General features: G+C 39.2%; 1 protein-coding gene across 1 annotated transcript in view; it reads left to right on the top strand.

The window, feature by feature from the left end:
• The window catches only part of VPS13B (vacuolar protein sorting 13 homolog B (yeast)), a 933283-nt gene that overhangs the window by 851732 nt on the left and 54744 nt on the right, over positions 1-26807 (top strand). Inside the window, exon 43 of the mRNA XM_012643529.1 lies at positions 12899-13054. Coding sequence (XP_012498983.1) covers positions 12899-13054 — 156 coding nt within the window. The remainder of the gene's footprint in view (positions 1-12898; positions 13055-26807) is intronic.

Here is a 26807-nt window from a genome sequence, read left to right as displayed (position 1 = left end):
TATTGTAGCACTTATTATTTCCGTGCTTTTTAATTACTTCCAGAATATTGAAGAGCTGATTATTTAAAGGTCAGAATAATGCCCAAGACATGGCCAAGCCCAGTGAGTGTCAGATGCATGGAATGTTGGATGACTTCATAGTTATGAAATTATTTCATTTCTCATGATAATTCCTGACTTGCCAAGTTAGTGAATTTTAAGAACTCTGAGAGCAGATTTTAAGATAAATGTGAAATAATCCATACTTTTGGAGTAAGGGACTTCCCTTCAGGCATTAGTTCATACTTGACTTGCTTGACTTACACTTGGGGATAAAATAAGTTAGGACAAGGTCTTAGATACCACATTCCCTTACTGGGAAAGAAAACCAGCTTGCACAACTTTGGCTGGCTCATATTTCTTGTTATACAGGCACTAAGAAGCAGCGGTTGCCATGAAATACTTTATTTAACCTTTACAAAAATGTTTTCTTAGTATGGCAAGGCAGTTCAGTTAAATGAAAATAAATAAGTATAAAAATTTTGGATTTCTTTTATATTTGTTCATTTCTTTTTTCTAATTAAAAATTAGAGATAACAATTATAATTGTCTAAATTATTATGATTAAAAATAAATTAGAGATCACATAAAATTACTTATCTTTTCTTAGGACACATATTGGCACGTCTTCTCTTTTACATTAAACTAAATTTTTCTGAATGGTTAATGTTACATTTCAGAACAATTTAAAAGAAAGTTTTTATTCAAACTTTAGGTAGGTTTCTCTATTGTTTGTGTTTAGCCAAAATTGATTTTCAAACCAACAAACAAAATCTGACAATTTGCCTCACAAGCTCAGAGTATTTATCCAAAATCTGAACGACTATCAGATAGGCTTTACAGTTTCTTCCCTTATTGGCTTCCATTTCTCAGCTCACCTAAATTATTCTTTATTGCTTCCATCCAACGTACTCTTAACTCTTTCACTAAAGAATTGGGTCCAATCAAGTGCGTGACGACCATTGACTACCATTCTATCAAGAGAACATGTCTACACAACACTAAAATTTCCTGGAAGCGACAGGCATGGTGGCCCACATCTGTAATCCCGGCACTTTGGGAAGCTGAGGCAGGAGGATAGCTTGAGCCCAGGAGTTCAAGACCAGCCTGGACAATGTAGTGAGACCCTGTCTCTACAAAAAATTGAAAACATCAGCCAGGCATAGTGGCATATGCCTATAGTCCTAGCTACTCAATAGGCTAAGGAAGGAGGATCACTTGAGCCCAGGAGTTTGAGGTTACAGTGAGCTATGTTCACACCACTGCATTCCAGCCAGGGCAACGGAGCGAGACCCCATCTCAAAAATAATAATATAAAAATAAATAAAATTTTCTAGCCATTTATATAATTCAACTAAGCAATCATAGAAAGTTATTTATTTTATTTATTTAAAAAGAAAATGTGAATTATTTCATATTTTATAGACAGACCATCCTCTTCTGTATACACGCATACACATACTTATCCAAGTTCTTTGAATTTTCACTTTTCAATCCTTTATGGTGGTGTCAAGGGTAAAGTCTCAAAGACTGTCACATAATTCTGTACCACTACTATTCACCTTGCTCTTCTTTTTTTAAAGTTATATTTCTCTGTTTTTGAATAGAAACTAAATGTCTGAACAATAAAAAACCATAAGTAAACTCTTTAGAGTTCTGTTTATAGTTATTTGTGAAAAATAATAAGATTCTATGGCTTGATTATAGATATGCTGCAATATTGATTAAGCTGTAATGTTTGCTAGGAATGAGTAAGATTTGATACCCTGACTTACCCCTGGAATTTCAAATGACTATTATAAAGTATATGATGAAAGATCCATGTACTGTTTAAGGCTATGAAGAATATAGATATAATACATGAATAACATTATTTCAAACAGCCAAATAACAACTTTCTTTTCAGTTACTTGGTTTTGTTGCCTTTTGTGTATCAGTCCTTGGTGTTTATTGATGATTGATACTCCAAGGGGAAATAACAGTTACTGACCTCAGAATTCATTGCCTCTTCACCCTTCCTTTCTATACCTCCCTCCCTGGTTGTCACAGGACAAGTTAGGCTTTCACCTGCTTTTGTTTATCAGACAGGACAATACTGTCATCTTTTATTCTATTTCAACATGTCTTTTTTCCTGTTTTTTGTGTGTGTGTGTGTGTAAAATATGTCTTCTAGCCAAACTTTTAACTTCCCCAAGCAGAACAACACCTCTGGAGTCCTATAACATTTTTTTTCTTACTCTCTAAAAAAAAAATTTTCAGTATAAATATTGTTGTTGAATGTCTGTTTCTCCCACAATATTGTAAGCATTTTCAGCCCAAGTAAAGTGTCTCATTCTTTTCTATATCCACCATATGTAGTAAAGTTAGTTGGCTTATGGTAAACATTTAGGTAGTTAAAGATCCTTACAAATATTTGCTAAATTGAAAAAAAAAATAAATAAAGCCATTGCCCTAGGGGAAAAAACCTCACATAATCACATTAAACTACTCTAAGAAGCTGCTTGCTATATTGAATATGTAACATAGCAATATAGGAAGCCAGCCTTTGTAATAGCAGCTGTGGAGGCTACAAAGATGAATGGAAAATCATGTCACCCCCTTTGCAAAGTGCCAAGAGTGCAAATGAAGAAGCGTTGACTTTGATTAGGACATATGGGGAGACATCCTGCAAGAGGCTGAGTTTTTAAAATGGAAATGTGTAATTTCTTCTTACCTGAAATGCAGGCTCTGTATGTATTCTATTAGACATTTTAAATCTTAATAACGTTACTTTTTGTCTCATTTCAAAATAAGACTTTTATAGTATAAAATTTAGAAATTACATAAAAGTACACAAAACAGGCCAGGCGCGGTGGCTCACGCCTGTAATCCTAGCTCTCTGGGAGGCCAAGGCGGGCCGATTGTTTGAGCTCAGGAGTTCGAAACCAGCCTGAGCAAGAGCGAGACCCCGTCTCTATTAAAATTAGAAAGAAATTAATTGGACAACTAAAAATATATAGAAAAAATTAGCCGGGCATGGTGGCGCATGCCTGTAGTCCCAGCTACTCGGGAGGCTGAGGCAGGAGGATCGCTTGAGCCCAGGAGTTTGAGGTTGTCACAGGACAAGTTAGGCTTTCACCTGCTTTTGTTTATCAGACAGGACAATACTGTCATCTTTTATTCTATTTCAACATGTCTTTTTTCCTGTTTTGTGTGTGTGTGTGTGTGTAAAATATGTCTTCTAGCCAAACTTTTAACTTCCCCAAGCAGAACAACACTAGGCTAGGCTGACACCACGGCACTCTAGCCCAGGCAACACAGTGAGACTCTGTCTCAAAAAAAAAAAAAAAAAAAGTACACAAAACAAAAGGAAACTTAAAATGCATAATCCTCCAATTCCAAGACAACCACTGTTAGCATTCAGGCATATTTCTAGCCTTTTTCTTCCTTATGAATAGGCACATATACTTTTCATTCATATCTTATAAAAATGAGATGTACATACCTTTTTGGAATGTGTTTTTTCAGTTATCTATTTACTGCAACGTTACGGTGGGGAATTCATATGCAGGCTGAGAAAGATTTTTCGTACAGTGATTAGGATAGAAAGATGTGCAGAGTTTATTTTTCTGAGAAAGAAAGGAAAAGAAAGGGGGGTGAGGCATGGCACAGAAGAAAAGGTAGAGCCAGGCAGCTGAGGAAAGTTGCTCGGTGCTTTTAAAGGGTAAAAATGGCTTTTTTTCCTCTGCTTCAGCAGACTGATAATAGAAGTGGCAGCAGAGCAGTTGCAGGTGCTCTTTATTTTTTTTTTCTCTGTAAGGCTGACTTTGAGTCCTTGGAATCTGGTGCTGGCAAGAACTGAAGTGGGGAGTTTGTATCCCTACTGTCTGCTTAGGGCAGACAGTCTCTTCAATGCAGAGAAAGAACTCTTAGAGATAACAAACTAGGCCACAGGTGTTTTAATTAAAACAAAATGAAGGGGATAGTTGTGTTGTGAGTTTCCTTTTCAAAGGGGCAATTATGTGCAGTGAGTTATTTCTCTGACTTTCTGTTTGATAGTTTATTTTTCTCTGTTAGATAGGTTATTAGTAAGATCGCCTTTCATTCCCCCTTTCAGTTAAAATTTAAATTTCCATTTAATGAACTTGGAAATTGGGGGTTTGAGGTAAAGGTCTCATCTTCTGGAGTTGCTTCCTCCTGGACAGGGGCAAAGCATCGTTTCTACCTGGGAGAGTTCACTTGAGAGTCACAAAGGAAGAGGAATTGAAAATGGATGTTTTAGAAGCAGAGTAGTGGCATGACAGGAATCACATTAGAGGGAAACCATAAGGGCTCTTTTTACCTTATTCTTTCATTTTTAATGTTAATACTGCTGCCAGAACTGGCTGTTTCAAATAACCTTGAATTTATGATAACATAGACAGTGAGCTTTATCTTAACACCAGTAACTTGGCAAGTGCAGCTTCAGAGAGTTTAACTGACTCTATATTTTAACTCTATAGTGGTAGATTCACCCTTCGTGTTTTGAATTTTTTTTGATGTACTTTGTCTATTAGTTTATACATATGTATAAGAACAGAAGTTTAAGAGATTTGAAACATAAGTCTAGGGACATTATATCAGAGTTTTCAAGAATTTTATTTCAAACTATCCAATACTATAAATGACCTGTTCTAGGTCCAAATGGCATAAAAGCTCAAATGGCAGAGACAGAGGATCCCAGTGTATATACACATACACTTAGAGTTAGTGAAAATGTTAAGCCTTTTCTAAGAGCCTGAGAAAGGAAGCCTATGGTATTGAAGGAGTTAGATGTTTAATTTAACCATAAGATCTTTTCCAGTAGGGGGTAGGGCAATGGGGAAGCACTAAAAGGAATGAGCAAAGACTTGACCTTCCAGCAAGCCAAAGGGCTGTGGAGTACACGGGATGGGGGGAGGGTTGTATTTTACTTTACATTCTGATGATGGTGATAGGAGAGGGAAACAGAGGTTTCAAAAATTCAGGGATTGCAGAGTATGTGGCTCTGGTGTCAGTTAAATCAGTTTCTTTACCTGTACCAGAGAGAGTTACCCTAGGCTCAGCTATCTTGATGTGATGATGAGCTTGTTCTAAAGCTGGGGTCTGTCTATCAGACTAAGTAGTCCTAAAGGGTCCATGTGTATGGAGGATGTCAGCTCAGGGGGGCTCCTCTGGTTCTAGAACATGAGTGTGATTTCTCACTTTAGGAAGAGGGCATTCTCACTTCCAGTGCCCTTTCTGTTTGTAGTTAGGGTACAGTCCCAGTGGATCCCACTTCTTAGGGCACTTCTTACTCTAGTGACCCAATTGATGACAGTTAAAATGATGTAGTTCCCAGAGCAGGGCGTGGTCCTGGTGTCTTATTGTTTGAGCCTCCAGGATAACTCTGTCTCTGAAAAGTTTCTCTTATAGTGACAGCCACCATTTCAAAAGCTTCCTTCTATTCTGAGACCTGTTGCCAGTCTCTTTTTCTCTCTCCTCTCCTCACTTCAGTTGTCAAAGACCTTGAAGGCCATGTGTAAAGTTCCACTCACGGAGTCTGGGGCCTCTTCCTAAGTTTTTGGAGTCTATGCCAAATATTGAGACTGACTGAGAGATGAAGTGCATTGCTAGGATGGATTGTCCCTCCCTGGTGTCAGGATTTAAATAGTAAAGGAGTAAAAAGCTTCAGACAGCCGTGAAAGGAAAAAGACTGAATTTTACTCTTGGCTCTGAGTAATTTATGATGCCTTTTGACCTAGCAGCCTCCCAGAGAGGAAGCTGGTGTACAGGTGGGGAGGGAGTTTGAAATGGCTAGCCTGGGTGAATGTGGCCAGGCAAGAGTGGTGGTGACAGAGAATAAGAAGAAGAAGAGGGAGCCAGAAGAGAAACTTTATCTGGAAGGTGAAGACAAAGAGAGAGATGCAGCAGTAAGAAGTAACATGCAGCAGGCAAAGTGAAAATCAGGATGTCTAGCAAGTTTAAAGGAAGCATGAATGTAGGGAACTTTAGACCCCTATGCCATGGCAGTAGCAATAGAAGGTTGAGTGGCAGAATAGCATCATGACTAAGGGATACGTTCTCAGGCCAAATTTCCTAAATGTTGTCCATAGAAAGAAAAACGTGAAGGACTTCAGGGATAGTCATACATCAAGACACCAACACTGAGAATCTGAGTGAGGCATCCGCCACTAGACAACCTTTGAGGTGCTTATCGGACATCAGGCATGCCCGAGTTCTTAGTCAGACCTGAAACACTGCATAAAGTGCTGACCAGAGGTGGACATCCCCAAGTCCTGGTGCAGACCTGAAACCTAGAGAGGAGCTTCCCCAAAGCCAGGCGTCCCTGGGTCTGGGCGAAGTCCAGGAAGAGGTGGCTAGGAAGTTTCCTTCTCAGGTACCTTTCCAAGAGTGGCAGACTGACACTGGAGTTGTAACCACAGAGCTGCTGACTCTCTTTCGAGTATATGACCATTTCCAAAGCCCTGGAGACTTACCAAATTCCAAATGAGGGCACCGAGAATGAACTTCTGGGAGCTGTAGCAGAGGAGGGAGCAGTCCCAAGACAGAGGCAGAAAAGTGAGCTCTTCGTACAGAGGTAGAGAAATGACTGTGACTCAGTTTCTCCTCCCCGTACAGTCCACCGAATGTTAGGGTGGGGAATTCATAGGCAGGCTGAGAATTTCTTACACAGTTATTAGAATAGAAAGAAGTACAAAGTTTATTTATTTTCCTAAGAAAGAGATGGGGGGAGAGAGAGAGAGAGAAAGGCCACGGCACTGAAGAAAAGGTAGAGGATAGTGCCAGGCAGCTGAGGAAGGTTGCATGGTGTTTTTAAAGGGTAAAAATGGCTTTTTTTCCTTTGCTTCAGTAGACTGGTAACAGAAGTGGCATAAAAGAAGTTGCCAGGTACTCTTTATTTTTTTTCTCTGTGAGACTGACTTTATCTGACCACCTTTCATGTGACAGTGTTATTTTTGCATGCTATGATTGTTTTCAGTAGCTTGAGAGGATTCTGCTGCATAAGTATAGTTAAGAATAGAGGCTCTGAGTAAGCACACCTCAGTTCAAATCGTATACCTTCTCCTCCCCAGCACTATGGCTCTGAAGAAGTCACCCAACCTCTGTGTACCTCCATTTCTTTTTTCATCTGTAAAAAGGAGCAAAAGTATCTACCTTATAAGATTGTTTTAAGGAATAAATAAGACGACATATGAAAAGCACTTAGCCCAGTGCATGGCACATAGTAAGTGTCTAATAAAGGACAGCTGTTGTTATTTTTACTATATTTTATTTAACCAATTTCCTAGTACTGCCTAATTTTTATTATTAAAACAGTGCTGGAATAAACATATATCTATATTAATCCTGCACACATCTATAATTATTACCTTAGGATAAATTCTTCCATAGAATTCATGAGTCAGTAAGTATTAAAAGTAAGATTTTTGATACAAGGATTACCCTCCAGCTACAATGTTTTATTCCAGCCAACATTTTGCGAGTATGTCAGGCGTCCCATTTTTGTGAGAGGTTGTTTCATGCTAATTGCACAGTATTTGTGGCCTTCAATGAGTTCAAACAATCTTGAGGGGAAAACCTACAGCACCCCTATTTTGTGGAAGAGTAAATTACCAAACAGGTGTATCATAACAATGAACCTCCATTATATCACCCCCTGAAAGATTTGTTTGGGAAGGCTTTCATAATTTAGCTTTATTTCTCTTTTTCTTTTCTCTACCAAAATAAACTATATCAGAGTGTTTAAGAATAATTCAATTTTATTTATTTCCACTTAAATATTCTCTTAGCTTGAGATTTTATTCCATAAATGCAAATAGATAAATAGGGTCCTAAGAGTTTCAGTACTGAATCATGATGACACCAAGCATTAGCCATTATCTAGAAATTTTTCTATTAATACTTGATTTTTAACATTATTTCAGATCTCTGAACATCCTCAAATTCAAGTGTCTTGAAAAAGCAATAATGAGCCCCATATTTCATTTCATTTTTATGCTAATTCAGTAGTATGAAATGTTCTGTCGGCTCCACTTAGAGTCATGTATTTCAAACATGCAACTTAACTTTGATCTGTTTAATTTGCTTTCCAGATACTATTTCGGACAGACCAGAATTTTTTTTGATTATTTTAACTCAATTTTTATTCATTATGCTCACCTACGATATTATTTTGGAGCTGCTTGATGTTTTAATATCAATATTGCAGTGTCTGAATTATGGATCTGAAGGATTACATTGATTTGTAGGTTAATCTAATATTGTTATCCCTGAGAGACAGATCTCCTGTGTCATTCAAAACAGAAAACTTTTCTAAATACTTAGATTTAATACTCATTTTATAATATCATTTTATATACAAATATCTCTGCTAGAATTTTTGAATATTTACTTTTGGTTATTTTTTTAATTTTGATTGTTCAACAAATATTTATTGAATGCCTACTATGGACTAGGCTCTTGGGATATAATGATGAGTTTAGAAGTTTAAAAAATAAATGATGCCTAAGTTTTTTGGGTTTTTTTTTTTTGTTTTTTTTTTTTTTTGAGACAGAGTCTCACTGTGTTGCCCGGGCTAGAGTGCCGTGGCATCAGCCTAGCTCACAGCAACCTCAAACTCCTGGGCTCAAGCGATCCTCCTGCCTCAGCCTCCCAAGTAGCTGGGACTACAGGCATGCGCCACCATGCCCGGCTAATTTTTTCTATATATTTTTAGTTGTCCAATTAATTTCTTTCTATTTTTAGTAGAGACGGGGTCTCGCTCTTGCTCAGGCTGGTTTTGAACTCCGGAGCTCAAACAATCCTCCCACCTCAGCCTCCCAGAGAGCTAGGATTACAGGCGTGAGCCACCGCGCCCGGCCCTAAGTTTTAATATATATATTCACATATATAAAATATACAAATATAATACAAAAAGATAAATTACTATAATATATACAGTAGTTGATTTCACTTGGATTACATGTTAATTTTTTAGAACTCCTAAAATTTCTATAATGAATACAATGGATTGGGAAAATTTTTGAAGTTGTTTAGATCTTCAGTTTCTTTTTAGAACAGTATATATTACTATAGGATAAATTTTTATAAAATGCAAAAAAAATATACAAATGAGTCTGAAGACATTTTTAATTTGTGATTATTGAGGTAGAGAAAATCTTGATAACAGCTTTTAAATGAATGGTGAAATATATAAGTTCACAAAAAAAATATTCAGTACTGTCGTCATTTATGTTTTAGGATATAATCTAAAATTTTTTGCTTAACCATCCCCTTTTGCTTTCTCCTCCTTTGTGTACTCTGTTTACCTAGCTTTCATCTTATTTTTCTTTCCTCCTAAGTATATCAATTCAGGAATTCTCCCTTTGGACATCACTGTAGGTGGTCCTCAGAGCTGATCCCCAACTCCCTGATCAGTAATTCTGTTTTATTTTGTATAGAAAAAAATGAGTTGAAAGCTGTATATGCTCCCATCTGGGGTCTTCGGTGGAAAAACTATGAATTTAGTCTGGCTGCCAGTGCAGCACTGGGGGTCTGTCGGAAAAAAAGGAAAATGTAGCCCCTTGGGACCTTCCAACGAGTGTGGCCACTATACAACCTGCCTTATTGCTTAGTTTCAGTTGTCATTGAAAACATCCAACAAGAATGGTTCCTGTTTGACTTTTTTCCCCCAATGGAAAATATTAGACACTAGTTAAGTAGGCCAAACAGGACGAAAAGCCTGGATGGATGGAAAGATGGTAGAGGAATTGAGTCAGTAAGGAAAACTCGTAATAGAAAATAGGTGAACGAAAATTTCCAAATTGATAAGAGAACATAAAAATACCTTGGGCTCCAGGCAAAAGGGATAGCTATTTTTACAAAGTCCGTTGCTTTCCCCTGCCTCATATTTCTGGCCCACGTTGCCTCTCGTCCCCACTATTGCAGTTTTCCCACCTCTTCACGCCACCCCCACTCTCTTGTCAGCACGTTGCTCACCTACACAGAATGTGCCACTACTTACCTGCTAATTCCTGGATAAATATCTGGATCCACTTGTCTGACCTTATCCCCACTCCTTTTTTCATGTTCCTTTTTCTCTAGCCAATTGAGACTGTTAACTTTGCCCCAGATGTGCCTTCTTCTTTTAACATCTCGAATTGTCTCTTTGGACTGGGAATGAACTGTCATCTTTGCCAATTGAAATGCTACCCAAACTCTGAGATACGGCTGTTTCACGAAGTTTTCTTAATCACAGCAGCCTGAAACAGACCCTTCCCTATCTGGACTACTGTGGCACTTTGAACCTCTCTTTCTACCTCTTATTAGTTATTTGCTCTCACCTTATTTTTCCAATAAGATCATAAGCTCCTTATGGGGCCAAAAACACATCTCTTCCTCCTTATTTCCCCCATAGTGTCTAGCATATCGCCATCGTTATAGTAACTGAGCAATGAAAATGTATTGGATAAATGGTAGAAAGAAAGCTCATTAGAATCACATAGTCTAACACAAATCTCACATTTTTGTGCCTGATTTTATACTTTCTTCTGTATAGAAAGAAAAATAGATACACAAATATTTGTTACTAAGTGGGGACTTTCAGTACCTGTAGCAGTGAAATTTAGTTAGTGGGTGTAACAAAAACAAAACCTCCCACCCTGGCTTGGTGTCTGTGGGTATCTGAGCACTGCCATCCAGTGCCCAAATCCAGTGCCATAGGTCCCCTAGCAATGGCGATTGTACCATGGGAAGGAGGACTGCAGTTCTGCAGGGCCTCCTGAATTCCTTCTTGTGGATTTCTCTCTTAGGAATGTAACTCCTTTCCTGATAAATTATATATATCTACTTGCCAATGATATTTAGATGTTTTTTAACAGTAGACCAATACAGATACTCAGTTGCTGATGCATGTGGGGAGAAGTGTTATAAATGTTTTTCTCCCACTTAACTTTTCCATGTGAACTAAATCCAAATGTGTCTGAATTTTCATAATTCAAAGAAAATATCTTTGCCAACTTTCTGAGAACAAATAGCTGCCAAGCAAAACCTGACAGCGTATTCCTTGGTGACAGTCAGTCATTAAAAGCTGTGTACACAGAGCGAGCAGCTATCTAAAACTGAGCTCATATGCAAATGTGAACACTTCACACTTAAAATTACATTGTGTATATTAAAACTTTCTCTAAAGTCTATGGAATGTTCAGGAAAAATATAGCTGGGCTTGACCTTAAGTACCTTGCCTCATTATTTTTTTGTCACTTCCAGCTACTAGTCTCTCCAAAGAAAACAACTTTCTTGTTTCTTTTAGTTGTGTGTGTGCCCTGAGCTTTATTCCCAATTGATGCTATAAAAAACTAAAATGGTTCCAAACACTGCTATTGTTTTTTTTTCCTGTAACTAATATTTAAACATCAAAGATACTCTGGTACTTTTATGCTGTAGAGTGTATATAAGACCATATTTTCCCTAAACGTACTTGTTGTCCAAGATTTTTTTTCTTAGCTGTTAGCCTTCTTTTTAAGAACTCATCCGACGGGTGGCCTTTTGATTCTGCAGAATCCCTGGCAGTCGTGTGGAGGAAGAACTGGAGTGGGGCCATATTAAAAGCAGGGAGATGATTTAAGAGATTTTTAAAAGTGCTTTATTCCGATATTCAAAAACAAACAAAGAAAGCCCTACCTTAATCATCCTTTAAAACTTACGCTGTGATGACCAATGACCTTATTTGACCAATGGAAAAATAAGTTTAAATTTTTAAACTCTAAGCATGTTATCAGGATTCCTTCTAAGGCTGGAACTAAAAAATAACCTACTTCCATTGAGACTTTTATTATTATAGAAATTCCCATGTAAATCCTTAGTGTATTTATTGTAAGAGCCTATTATGATTTGTTTTCAAAGCTTTATTCGATCCATTAATTGGGATTGTTTCATGAGATTCACCTTTGGCTCTGTTAAAACAATTATATATGCTGTGAAGGAAAAATATAAATTATACTTGTGTATCATATAAACATTTTTCTTAAAATGTCAGTTTTCTTTCCTTATCCTTATAAATCATACAATATTATTTATTTTCGTTTAAGCCTATATCCTAAAGACGTACTAATTATTATGGTTTTCTTGGAATGCCCATGTAGTTACACTGATTTTCTTAGCTGCATTTAAGTGGGTAGGAATGGAAATAGGAAATATTTGAATGACCACAAAACAAATCCAAATATGGCCACAAGTGGCAATACTATAAGAATAAATATAAATATGTATCAGGAAACTCAATTGGTAAAGTTACAATAAATACACAATGCAAAAATAGAACAAAGACATTTTATCCTACATTTAAAATGTTGAAGGTATTTCTAATTTGATATATGAGATGTCATAAAGAGAGCATATTAAATGAAATATATCTTCAAATTGCTGTTTTGTTCTTTATCAAAAAAAAATTTAATGGCAATTTAGGATCAAAAATAATACCACAAACCAAATTCAGCTTTAATTACTATCTAGCCATAAGAAGAAATGAACTATCAGCCAAAAGCAAGGTTCTTTGATCTCACATTTCAACCTTCTTGTCCTCCAGATGAATGAAATGGTCTTTTCTCAAATGTTTAGCAGGCCTTTTGCCATTTGATAGAACAATTATTTTTAAGAAGGTTTAAAATGTGATCTGGAAAACCACATTGACTCTATGTGGCATATTTGCTATTCTTAGCCTGGTGGAATAAGCTGGAAGTGGATGAATAATGCAGGTTAGAGAGAAAACAGATGCTAAATATTACAAATAGGAAGGTTTTCCAGCAACGAGACTTTCATTTTAGGACTAGATTTTTGTTGGCACGTTTGGCATTATGACGATTATTGTTTTTCTCTCCAGCTGTTACACATCTGTATTGAAGGTTGGGGCAATTGGCGTTGGTCAGAACCTTTCAGTGTGGACCATGCCGGGACTTTTATTAGAACAATTCAGTACAAGGGTCGAACTGCTTCACTCATCATCAAGGTTCAGCAACTCAATGGAGTACAAAAACAGGTAAGTTTCTTTGTGTTCATGACCCAGGTAACTCTTAATTATTTGATGTAATAGAGATGAAACTTAAAGAAATGAAAATAATTAATAATAAAAAGTCACAGTGGTTATGCCTAGTTAACCTACTACTGCCATGCATGTGAGCACTTAGTAAGTGCTTGCTGATGATCCTGGTGATGATGATGGCTTCAAACCCTTTGTCCCATGTCTTTTACAAGAGCTGCTAACGAGCAGTAAAATTTACTGATTTTAGTTGCACCTCTTCTCCCTGTCACCACCTACCTTCTGGTGGAGGTGCTAATGAGCTGTGAAATAGACAAAAGGCCTTTATTGAGAGGGAAAAGAAGCAAGGGGTGGTGGGGACTCTGGATAATCCACCAGTGGATGACCAGGAGTTGGTTCTCATGCTTGTGTGAATGATCTGTGAAGAAGGGTTGTGAGGCTATCCCATGACAAAGTGGGCCTGGGTCTCCAGCAGGCTTTTCTTTTCCTAGGAGTTAATATTAACTGCAGTAAAAATTCACTGCAGCCTAACTCTTGGCATATAAAACCTCAGCTCTCAGCACATATTTTTACGTATTTTATAAAACTTCCTTTTGGCTGTTTTTGAAGTTCTAAGACTGCAAAGGGAAAAAAAGTATCTGACACTTTTTTTGTGTTCTTAAGATGTGAAAATGTGGTTTCTAAAAGATGTTTTTCAAGCATGGAGCATATGACAAGAGTAGAAAGAAAAAAAGGAAGTATTAAAATCTGAAAACTGGCTTCACTGCACACATAATAACTGGATTTGTCATAAGAGTTTTAACATATACATCTGCATCTGGATTGTAACAGTCTATCCAGAGCTTACGTGAACTGAGGACAGCACTCAGAAACAGCACCCAGTTCCTGGAAAAGGGGAGCTTCCCCCAGCAAGCAGCAGAGGCTGTTCTATTGCTGTATGCCAAGGGGTAAGCAGCAAGCAACTGGTGAGATGAACAGTAGTACCCATACCATGTACATTCTTGGTCTGCACCTAATCAGGGAGCTGGACTGGATGTTCTTATTATTGTGGGCCACAGAAATGAAAACTCTAGCAGAGGAGTCTTAGAAGAGAAGCGTGGAAGAGTCTTCCCAATTAACTGATCATTCCTCAGAATATTTATTGATTGCCTGCAGTGGGACATGATAAAATGGAAGACACCAAGTATGGGACACAGTCTTTGCTCTTAAATTGTAAATTTATACAAACCCAACAATGTATACAACTGACAGTAGGTGTGAAGGGAATTTAGAGGTTTCACTAAGAAGCTAGGCTTTGGAAAATATGAAGAATTTGGATTAAGAGAGTATATTCTGGGCCAGGCGCGGTGGCTCACGCCTGTAATCCTAGTTCTCTGGGAGGCCGAGGCGGGCAGATTGTTTGAGCTGAGGAGTTCGAAACCAGCCTGAGCAAGAGCGAGACCCCGTCTCTACTAAAAATAGAAAGAAATTAATTGGACAACTAAAAATATATAGAAAAAATTAGCCGGGCATGGTGGTGCAAGCCTGTAGTCCCAGCTACTCGGCAGGCTGAGGCAGGAGGATCGCTTGAGCCCAGGAGTGTGAGGTTGCTGTGAGCTAGGCTGACGCCACGGCACTCTAGCCGGGGCAACACAGTGAGATTCTGTCTCAAAAAAAAAAAAAAAAAAGGAGTATATTCCAAGTAGACAGTATAGGATAAGCAAAGAGACAACTATGGGACAAATGAGACTTACTGAAGGACTCATTAGGGGACCAGCCTACTAGTGTGAGCTTTGAACCAAGAGTCCATAAGACCAAGAAGTGTCACTGATTCCCACCTACACTCAAAACTCTCTCACTTCAATTTGCTCTTAATGAATATCTACCTAATAAATACATGTTGCTTTTCTGATTCTGTCACTCATGATCTTTCAAGAATTCCTTATCTACCTTCCTATTTTCTAGCATATCTGAGAAATGCTTCTTCAGCCTGTGTTTGAATAGTTCAGATGACAAGAGGCTTATTACCTCACACAGAAGTCCTTTCTGTTCTTGATTACTGCCAGCTAAGTTTTTTCCTAATTTTGAACCAAAATCTTTCACCATTCCACCAGCTTTTCCCATTCCTTAGAACTGTGAGACATATACAATAAGCATACAACTTGTTGTGAGGACTCCACAAGTCACCTCTCCTCTACGTGATGGCCCTTCAAAAACATGAGGGGAGCTATGATGTTTCCCCTTAGCTTCCTTCTCTCTAGCCCAGTGGTTCTCAAACCATTGAGTATGCATCAGAATCCCCTGGAGGGCTTGTTAAAACACAGATTGCTGGACCCAAGCCCTGAAATTTCAGATTGGGTGTGGCCTAAACTTTGCATTTCTAACAAGCTCCCGGGTGATGCTGTTGCTGCTTGTCCAAGTATCACCCTCTGACGACTATAGTTCCAGTCTAAACTTTCCCAGTTCATTCAATTCTGGTGTGTGGTTGCTAGAACATTTCACAATTAGTAACATGGCAAGGTCCCTCCATGGAGAAATGGTTTGAATGATATGTCCAGGTGGTTAAGATCATAGACAAGTTGGCTGGATCCCCTCGCTAGCTGTGTGATTTTCAGGAAGTTATTCAACCTCTTTGTGAATCAGTTTCCATATCTGTAAAAGGAAAATAGTAATAGTGCCTTCCTCAGGAAGTTAGTGTGAGGACTGAATGAGTTTGTGTATGTAAAGTGCTTACAGCATGCCTGCTCCACTGCTATAACCCAATATACTTTAGTTACAATTATCGCAATAAAATATTCTCAGGCATGAGTAACACTAGTTGGACTTTTTTGTGTTACTACAATAATGCCCCATTATTGCATAAATACTATGTATTTTCAAAGAATGATGTTAAATTTCAGGGATCAATTAATACATACAGTGTTCCTGCATGGAGATTTCACATTGCAATGGTATATCAAACATCAAAAAAAGTTGTTCCCTTGAAAAATACATTTCTAAAAAATTCCGCAAAGTTTTACCATCTCTCCTTCTCCCTCCCCAACCCCTACTCACTCACAGACACACACACAAACACACACAAATTTTAAATGTCTTTTTCAATTGGATTTAATATTTATTGTCAGGGTAGTCCAACTGGCGTTCAGATTAGATCTGGTTAAAGTAGATCAGAGACATAGGATTTCCTCACTTGGCGACGTGAGGAGGAAAGGAACCAAGCTTCAAAAGAGCTTCATGGATTCTTGCCTCCTTCACATCTTGGCTTTTTTCCTTAACCCCCACCTGGGCCTGGAAGTTTGCAATAAACTGCAGCTGCCTAATTACCAAGGCCCATTTGGGGAGGTGAGTGTATGCAGATCCCTGATGTACCCTAACCATATTAATATGCCCCTGGATAATGGAGAATTGGCTAACGATCTTTTTTAAAAATTTTCAGAATATTATGGGGTAACAAACGTTTTGGTTACATGAATTACATTTGTGCATATTGAGTCAAAGTTATAAGTGTGTCCATCACCCAGATAGTGTGCAGTTAGGTGTGAATTTACCCATTCCCTCCTCCCCCATCCCACCTGCTTGATTTCTGTTGAATTTTACTACCATATGTACACATGAGTTGATCATTTAATGGTGAGTACATGTGGTGTTTGTTTTTCCATTCTTGTGATACTTCACTTAGAAGGATGGTCTCCAATTCCAAACAGGTTGTTACAAAAGGTATTAGTTCACCATTATGGCTGAGTAATATTCCATGGTATATACATACCACATTTTATTAATCCACTCATATATTGATGGGCACTTGGGTTGTTTCCATATCTTTGTGATTGTGAATTGTGCTGCTATAAACATTCAAGTGCAAGTGTCTTTTTAATAAAATGTCTTTTTTTCCTTTGGGTAAATACCCAGTAGTGGGATTGCTGGATCAAATGGTAGGTCTACTTTTAATTCTTTGCAGTATCTCCATACTACTTTCCATAGAGGTTGAACTAGTTTGCAGACCCACCAATAGTGTGTAAGGGTTCCTTTTTCTCTGCATCCATGCCAGCATCTGTTGTTGTGGGACTTTTTGATAAAAGCCATTTCCATTGGGGTTGGGTGATATCTCATTGTGGTTTTGATTTGCATTTCCTTGATGATTAGAGACATTGAATGTTTTTTCATGTTTATTGGCCATTAGTCTATATCTTCTTTTGAAAAGCTTCTGTTCATGTCTTTTGTCCACTTTTTAATGGGGTTGTTTGATGTTTTCTTGCTGATTCACTTGAGTCCTTTGTAGATTCTTGTTATTAGCCCTTTATTGGATGTATATCATGCAAATATTTTCTCCCATTCTGTAGGTTATTTTTTGCTCTATTGATTGTTTCCTTAACTGTACAGAAGCCTTTTAATTTAATAAATCCCATTTATTGATTTTTGTTGTCGCTGTGATTGCTTTTGGGGTCTTCTTCATAAATTCTTTCCCTAGGCTGATATCTGTAAGAGTTTTTCCAATCTCTTCTAGAATTCTTATAGTTGCATGCCTTAGATTTAAGTCTGTTATCCATCATGAATTAATTTTTGTGAGTGGTGAGAGGTGCAGATCCTATTTCAGTCTTCTACATGTGGCTATCTAATTTTCCCAGCACCACTTACTGTATAGGGATTCTTTTCCCCATTGTATGTTTTTGTCTGCTTTGTCGAAGTTCAGATGGCAATATGAGGAGGATGGTTTTATATCTGGATTCTGTGTTCTGATCCATTGGTCTAGGTCTCTGTTCTTGTGCCAGTACCATGCTGTTTTGGTTACTATAGCCTTGTGTAGTATAGCTTGAAGTCTGCTAAAGTGATGCCTCCTGATTTGTTCTTTTAGCTTAAGGTTGCTTAGGCTATTTGGGTTCTTTTCTGGTTTCACACGAAGTGTAGAATTATTTTTTCTAGATCTGCAAAAAACGGCATTGGTATTTTAATAGGGATTGCATTGAATCTGCAAATCACTTTGGGAAGTATAGACATTTTAAGAATGTTGATTCTGTTGATTCATGAGCATGATATGATTTTTCATTTGCTTATATCCTCTGTGATTTCATTCCTCAGTGTTTTGTAGTATTCCTTGAAGAAGTCTTTCCCCTCCTTGGTTAAATATATTCCTAGGTATTTTATTTTCTTTGTTGTTATTGTGAAAGTTATTGAGTCTTTGATTGATTTTCAGCTTGACTGTTGGTGTATAGTAATGCTACTGATTTATGTACATTGATTTTGTAACCTGAAACTTTGATGAATTCATTTATCAATTCCGGGAGTCTCTTCGCAGAATCTTTGGGGTTTTCTAGATAAAAGGTCATATTATCACCAAAGAGTGATAGTTTGATTTCTTCTTTCTTGATTTGGATACCCCTTATTTCTTTCTCTTGCCTGATTGCTCTGGCTAGGACTTCCAGCACTCTATTGAACAGAAGTGGTGACAGTGAGCAACCTTGTCTGATTCCAGTTCTAACAGTTGTTCCCTGTTTAGTATGATGTTGGCTGTGGGTTTGTCATATATGGGTTTTATAATATTGGTGTATCTTCCATCCATGCCTATTTTGTTAAGAGTTCTTATCGTAAAAGTGTGCTGAATTTTGTCAAGTGCTTTTTCTGCATCTATCGAGAGGATCGTATGGTCTTGTTTTTGTTTCTTTTTATGTGGTGAATCACATTTACAGGTTTGCATATGTTGAACCATCCTTACATCTCTGGGACGAAACCCACTTGATCGTGGTGGATTATTTTTTTGATGTGCAGCTGAATTCAGTTTGCTAGGATTTTATTGAGAATTCTTGCATCTATATTCATAAGGGATATTCATCTATAGTTTTCTTTTTCTGTTGTGTCCTTGGTATCAAGGTGATATTGGCTTCATAGAATGAGTTGGGGAGGATTCCTTCCTTCTCTACATTATGAAATAATTTCTGCAGTATAGCTGCCAGTTCTTTTTTGTAGGTCTGCTAAAATTCAGCTGCAAAAAAAGTCCTGGACCAGGACTTTTTTGGGGATAGATTTTTTATTGCTGCTTCAATTTTGTTACTTGATATTGATCTGTTCAGGACTTCTGTTTCTTCCTGATTGAGCCCAGGGAGGTTGTGTGTTTCCAAGAATTTACCCATTTCCTCAACGTTTTCAAGTTTATGTGCATAGAGATTTTTATAGTATTCAGAGATGATATTTTGCTTTTCCACATATTTCCATCAGTTGTAATATCTCCTTTTTCACATCTGATTGAGCTTATTAGGGTCCTTTCTTTTCTGTTTCATGGTTAACCTAGCAAGAGGCCTGTCAATTTTGTTCACCTTTTCAAAGAATCAACTTTTTGTTTCGTTAATCTTCTGTATAATACTTTCATTATCAGTTTCATTTAGTTCTGCTCTGACCTTAGTTATTTCTTTTCTTTTCTGCTGAGTTTGGAATTGATGTGCTCTTCTTTTTCCAATTCCTGGAGACAATTCATTAGATTGTTGATTTGTGATCTATCTGTCTTTTGGATCTAGGCATTTATGTCTATGAATTTTCCATTTAGGACTGCTTTTGCTGATCCCACAGATTTTGATAATTTGTGTCCCCCTTTGTCATTTAGTTCAAAGAATCTTTTAATTTCTGTTTTAATTTCCTCCTGACACAATAATGGTTGAGCAGTAGATTGTTTAATTTCCATGACTTTGTGTAGAGTTCAGTGTTTCTGTTGGAATCAATTTCTAATTTTATTCTGCAATGGTCCGAGAAGATACATGGTATAATGTCTATATATTTTTTTTTAATTTGTTGAGACATGTTTTGTGGCCTAGGATGTGATCAGTCTTACAGAATGTCCCATGCACTGATCAGAAGCACGTATATTAAGCGGTTTTAGGGTAGAATATTCTGTAAATGTCTGTTAGGCCCATTTGTTCTAGGTTTCCATTTAAGTCCATCGTTTCTTTGCTTATTTTCTGCTTGGCGGATCTATCCCATTCTGTCAGTGGGAGTGGAAGTCCCCAGCTATTATGATTCTGCTGTTTGTCATTTTGTTTAGATCAAGTAGGGTTTGCTTTATGAATCTAGGTGCACTTGTGTTAGGTGCATAAATATTTAGGATTGTTATGTCTTCTTGTTGAATCGTTTCCTTCACCATTATATAATGACCATCTTTGTCTTCCTTTACTTTTGCTGATTTGAAGTCTATGTTATCTGATATGAGAATGGCTATGCCCCAGCTTTCTTTTGGTTTCCATTTTCATGGAATATTGTTTTCCATCCCTATACCTTGAGTCTGAATGAGTCCTTGTGGGTTAGATGTGTTTCCTGGAAACAACAGATACTTAGTTTGTATTTTTTGTCTATTCAGCTAGCCTATGTCTCTTCAGTGGGGAGTTCAAGCCATTCATATTTACTGAAAGAATTGATAAGTGGGGTAGAATTATGTTGATCCTATTGAGTAGACCTTTATTGCTTTGTTTTACCTCTTGAGCCATTGTGGTATACGGGCTCTGACCTTTAGCTTTTGGGTCATTTTACACTGGTAGGTGTCTACTGTGCTGATCTGTGTATAATGCAGGTCTGAGTACTTCCTGCAGGGCAAGTCTGGTCTTGACAAATTCCCTCAGTGTTTGCTTGTCTGAAAAAGTCTTTATTTCTTCCTCATATAAGAAACTTACTTTTTCAGGATACAAAATTCTAGGCTGGCATTATTCTGTTTGAGAAGACTGAGAATGGGCCCCTAATTCCTTCTGGCTTGTAAGGTCTCAGTTGAGAAGTCTGCAAATAGTGTGATGGGTTTTCCTTTGTAAGTTACCTGCTGCTTTCACCTTATGGCTTATAGGAGCACCTCCTTTCTGTTTACTCTGGCCTGTCTGATGACAGTGTGTCCTGGTGATTGCCTCTTCATGATGAATTTCCCAGGGGTCCTTTGAGCTTCTTATACCTGGATATCTAGATTTCTACCAAGGCCAGGGAAATTCTTGTTAGTTATTCCCTCAGATAGGTTTTCCAACCCCTGTGTATTTTCTTCTTTGCCCTTAGGGATGCTTATGATTCCTATGTTAGGCCTCTTTACATAATCCCATATTTCTTGTAGTTTTTGTTCATTCCTCTTGTTTCTCAGATCTTTCTCTTTGACTGACTTGTTTAACTCAAAAGTGTTGTCTTCAAGCTCTGAGATTCTTTCTTCTGCCTGATCTAGCCAGTTCTTTAGGCTTTCTACTGTATTTTGTATTTCATTGAATGAATTTTTCATTTCCAGAAGTTCTGTTCAATTTTTTTTAATAATTTGATTTCCTTAGTAAATTTCCTTTTTCATTCATTTTCTGCAATGTTTTTATGGTTTGTGTTGGGTTTCTATTTTATCTTGTATTTCATTGAGCTTCCTTACAATCCATATTTGGAATTCTTCTTCTGTCATTTCAATCTTTTCATTTTGGTTGGTATCCATTGATAAGGAGTTATTGTTTTCTTTTGGGGGTGGCCTTTCACTCTGATTTTTTCGTGTTTCCGGAGTTCTTTTGCTGATTCCTTCTCATCTAGCCTCTTAGTTAGACCTGGGAGTGCTAGGCCTGGCTTATGGGCCTATGTCTGGGTCCCCCAAAGATCAATCCCTGAGCATGCCAGGGAGAGGAGTGCTGGTCCTGAGTTGCCTATGGAGTGTTCCAGCAGGTTCAGTGTACCTCTTGGGTTACCTCTGACCTCCTGTCTTCACCTCTACCCAACAGTGCGTAGTGAGTTAGGTCCCTCAGCTTACTCTTGGTGATGGTGGGTGGTACTTGTGAGTGTTAATGAGCCACACCCTGTTTGCTTGAGTTGGAAAACACTATGATGAGCTGTATTGTTGTATTCCCTGTCATTGGTTGATGTTTGTGGGATAGAGCCAGCTGCTGAGATGTTCTTTTGTGTCCATGATAGACTCTGGTTCCTCAGGTGGAGTACTCGAGTGTCCCAAGCTTTAGGAGGGACCATGTAGCTCCCAGGGGATTTCTTGATCTCTACCAGCACTGAGCAGTTGATTGCTAGGTTGTGGGAGCCTGAAAGGCTTTTTAAAGCCTGGGCTGAGCTCAGAAGTTGCTTTTCTGGCCACTAGGGGGAGCCACTGGTAGGAGTGTCAGGACAACCTCTCCAAACCTGGAGAGCTGTTCACGGGGAAGGGGCCTAAATGCTTGTATACTAAGGCCATGGGCTGGGTTCTTTCCGCCCTTATCCAGTAGGGCAGTTTTTCTGTGGGGAGGGGTAGGTGCTCCCCCAAGTGGCTATTCCATGGACCCCCACACACCCTCTAAAATTGAGTCAGAAAATACTGTAAAGGGAGTATAAATTGACCTCCCTGTCAGTAGTTGGTGCTTGCCAGAAGGAATACACTGTGATGTTTTGGGGTGCTGTGACCAGCTCTAGTCACTCAGGAGAAGCACTCGAATGCCCCAAGTGGTAGGTCGGGCCCAGGAACTTCCAGGTCAGTCCTTATTCTCTGCCACAGCACAGGCAGGTGGGGGAGCGCAGCTGGGTGGGGCTGGGTTGGGTGAGCCTGCCCCCAGGCTCCACAAAAGCTGGCAAGGTAGCTTTTTTGGTAGGGGTCAAAGGTCTGCTCCCATCTTCTGGGCAGAGCCACCAGGGAGGCTGAAGTGGCCCCACACAACCAGAAAGTCTGCTTGTGGAAGCAGGTCTGTCTGAGTTTCCAAACTGGTAGTCTGCTGTGGGCCTCACTCCTCTCCTTCCTCCTCTGTTCCACAGTCTGTTCCCAGCAGAGCCCACGCCAGCCAAACTCCCCCATGACTGTGCTGTGGGTTCCCTGCCCAGGATCCTGGCCTGAGCTGAGGGTGCAGCCCTCCTGTGGGGGAAGGGGTGTGCTGCAAGCACTCTGCAGCTAGGACCCACACTGCACTCTCCCCCGAGATTTGCCCACACAGGCTCCCTTGCCTCCTGAGACCAGGAAGATCAATCCCTGACCATGCCAGGGAGAAGCACATTAGTCCTGAGTCACCCACGGGGTACCCAAGCAGGATCCGATGGCCCTCTACCCCAGGGCATCTTCTGCTCTGATGGAGCTACCAGGCAAGCAGCACCAGGGAGGGCACTAAGAGCAGGAAACTCAGAGTCTGAGCACCCCTCAGTCCACTGTAGGACCCCAAGAGGAAGGGCCTGAGCCCCACTCTCCATGGAAGCCTCGGTGTGGTGGCTCAATTGTCTCTCTTGGCAGCCGTGGTAGGGGAGGGGAAGGGGAGGTAAAGAGTCTTTTGGAGGAATGTTAGCACTCTGGTTGTCTCCAACCCTCTCTCCGGGAGGCAGTCTGCCCAGAATGTCGAGGCTCTAGAGTCACGCAGATCACCCAGGACCCACTGGACCCCTTTGGCTCCTGCAGTCTGGACCAGGTTAGGAAAATGTCTATGTGGAAACAAGCAAGATGAGACCTGAGGAGTTGAAGCCCCCTGAGGAGGACAGAGGTGCACAGTGGGTGGAGAAGCAATATGGCGCCTGCTGTTTCAGCTCAGGTCTGTGGGGGTGGGCAGTGCCCCAGGGGCCTGGGAGCCTGGTGCCCTGTCCACAAGAAGTTCCCAGCCCACTGGTGGCAGCATCCCCTGGGATTGTGTGCACAGAAGGTCTCTCCAGCAGCTCGGGAACCCACTGACTGTCGGAGATGTGAGGGAGGGAGAAACAAACTATTCCAGCTACCTTCTTGCTGGACTCCAAGCCTCTGGGGGTTGATATTTGCTGATATCTTGCTCCTTATTCTGCACCACAACTTCTTCCTGTGGAGTCTCCCAAAGGCTCTGGCTGGCACCCTTCCTTCACATCCATGTCTGATCTATGTTTGTCTGTCTGTTCTTTCTGTTTCATCTAAAATTTCTCCTTATTACTGAGATGCTTTCAATATTATCTTTTTCAGCTAACACTCTTTTTAATGTTGATGTTGGGTTATCTGTATTCTGCCTTTGCTGTGCCCCTCTTTTTTTTTTTTTTTTTTTTGAGACAAAGTTTCACTCTGTTGCCCTGGCTAGAGTGAGTGCCGTGGTGTTAGCCTAGCTCACAGCAACCTCAAACTCCTGGGCTCAAGTGATCCTCCTGCCTCAGCCTCCCGAGTAGCTGGGACTACAGGCATGTGCCACCATGCCCAGCTAATTTTTTCTATATATTTTTAGTTGTCCGATTAATTTCTTTCTATTTTTAGTAGAGACGAGGTCTCGCTCTTGCTCAGGTTGGTCTCGAACTCCTGAGCTCAAACAATCCGCCCGCCTCGACCTCCCAGAGTGCTAGGATTACAGGCGTGAGCCACCGTGCTCGGCCTGCTATGCCCCTCTTGTTTCCCTAACTGAATGAAAACTGACCACATACAAAATTTCTCAGGAACTTTGCATGTTGTATAGCTATTCATGTACACATTTTTGCTTCCATGTTTCCCATCCCTTCATCGAAGAAACCTTTACAACTCTAAAAACTCAAACGTATGTATATTTCTATCTTTATACATGCACTTTTAATCATAGTTAAGATATCATTTTCCAGTGCATCTGGTGCTCTGGAGTTATTCTTTAATATCACCATTCTTCTTGGCACTGATCTAATAAGAGTTCTGAAACCTGCTAAGTAAAATCATATGTGGAAATCTTCAATACACATCTTTGTGGCTTTGGGGAAGGAGGAGAATTAGTGTGAAACCTGGAAATGTGTATTAAAGAGAAACCCTACATTTAAAAAAATTAAGTAGCTGCCTTCAACTGATAAATTAATCTTGAAATTCTAACCATAATTTTCAAAATAAAGGCCTTGCAAGTTTTGCCACTTTGAAGAAAAGCAGACATAGCTCTCCTGAGCTCTGCACTGGAGCAGCCCTGAGAGACACCATTCCAAGGATGGCCACTGTGGATTTTCCTTCATCTAAGTAGCCTTTCCTTTCTGGCCACTTTTAAGGATTTTCTTTTTATCAAATTTGAAAGCCTATTTAACAGGCTCTTTAGTTGAAAATGAAACAATAAAAACCCACCAAGAGGATCTTTGTCTTTAAACAAAGTGAGTCCCAGATGGTTGCCGAGATTCTGTGGTTTCTGTGAGAGACAGAAAAATTCTCTTCTAAATCTCCTGGGGTCCACAGGTTCTGAAGCAATATATTTCCAGTCCTGGGCACATCAAGAATAAGAACAGAGTTAAATACTGCTTCAAAGATTTCAAATGTTTATTTAAAATTAGGTGATGCTATGGCATCATACGACTTATCATGAGTGTCTAGTAACCCCTAGCATATGCTAAAGAAAACTTTGCTTGCTAATTTAGGACCATAGTTCAGTTGACTTTTATGGTTTGTTATTGTGAAAGCATAGTTTTAAAAGATTATAATGGCTGGAGTATCTAGAGGAAATATAATAGTTAAGCATAGCTTGGTTTTACAGACGTGCTCCTTCTAAAGAAAATCCAGATGAATAGATGGAAAACAAAAATTTAAGAAAATGCTAAACCTCACTATTCAAATAATGCAAATTAAAATAACAATGACATTTAATTTTTGGTCTGTCAATCTAACAGATTTATTTTGGTTAAGTAATAGTTCATTCATAGTTAAATTATTTGCATAAATATAGTCATTAAAAGTGGTAGTTACGGCCAGGCGTGGTGGCTCACACCTGTAATCTTAGCACTCTGGGAGGCCGAGGCAGCTGGATCGCTCAAGGTCAGGAGTTCGAGACCAGCGTGAGCAAGAGCGAGACCCTGTCTCTACTAAAAAATAGAAAGAAATGATCTGGATAACTAAAAAATATATATATATATTTATATATAAATTAGCTGGGCATGGTGGCGCATGCCTATAGTCCCAGCTACTCGGAAGGCTGAGGCAGAAGGATCCCTTGAGCCCAGGAGTTTGAGGTTGCTGTGAGCTAGGCTGATGCCACGGCACTCTAGCCTGGGCAACAGAGCAAGACTCTGTCTCAAAAAAAAAAAAAAAAAAAAGTGGTAGTTACAGAATACTCTTAATGACATAGAAAAATGTATTAATTAGGCTTTCAGCTTGAAGTTATAAAGTATGCTTTTTAATATTCATAGCAAGTTAATGAGGCAGATAATATTATTGTCCTATTTTACGTTTATTGTCTCATATAACAAGAAGGAAGAGGGCTGGTTCAGTGTTGGTTAACTAAACAACCCAGTGCTATATCTGCTTCTCTGCCAACCTCTTGGATTTGCCTTCCTGGTCCCAAGATGGCAATAAAAGCTATATACATCACCTCATAACATCTTCTGTAGCAGAGAAAGAGGGCTTTCTCTTCTCAAATTGTCTCCCTTATTGTCAAGGATTAAAATTCTTTCCCAGAGACTTTCGCTAGTCTTCCCTTTTCATGTTATTAGCCAAAAACAGTCCCAGGTTTACCTAAACTAATCATTGGCAAAAGGAAAATGGAATTGCCAGGATTAGCTTATAAATTCCGGTCCAAAAAATAGCAAGTTCAAGACCCAAGTAGAGCCAATGTTTCAGTCTAAGTCCAAAGGCCAGAAAAGACCAATGTCACTGCTGAAGCGTTCAGGCAGAATGAGTTCCCTCTTACTCAGCCTTCATGTTCTATTAGGTCTTCATTTGACTGGATGATGCTTACTCACTTTGGGGAGGGCAATCTGCTTTGCTCAGTCTACCAATTCAAATGTTATTCGTAACAAGAAACATTCTCCCGGACACACTCAGAATGTTTGACTAAATGTCTGGGCATACCATGACCCAGTCAAGTTGACACATTGAAATTAACCATCACATGCTTAGACCTGGAAGAATACTGTATATAGTATTATATATAACAAGATATATATATCTTAGGCC

Source organism: Propithecus coquereli, unplaced genomic scaffold (genome assembly GCF_000956105.1).
Source record: "Propithecus coquereli isolate 6110/MARCELLA unplaced genomic scaffold, Pcoq_1.0 Scaffold2, whole genome shotgun sequence".
Taxonomy (NCBI): Eukaryota; Metazoa; Chordata; class Mammalia; order Primates; family Indriidae; genus Propithecus; species Propithecus coquereli.
The sequence above is the reverse complement of the archived record's forward strand: the minus strand, read 5'-3'. Positions and strand labels throughout refer to the sequence as shown.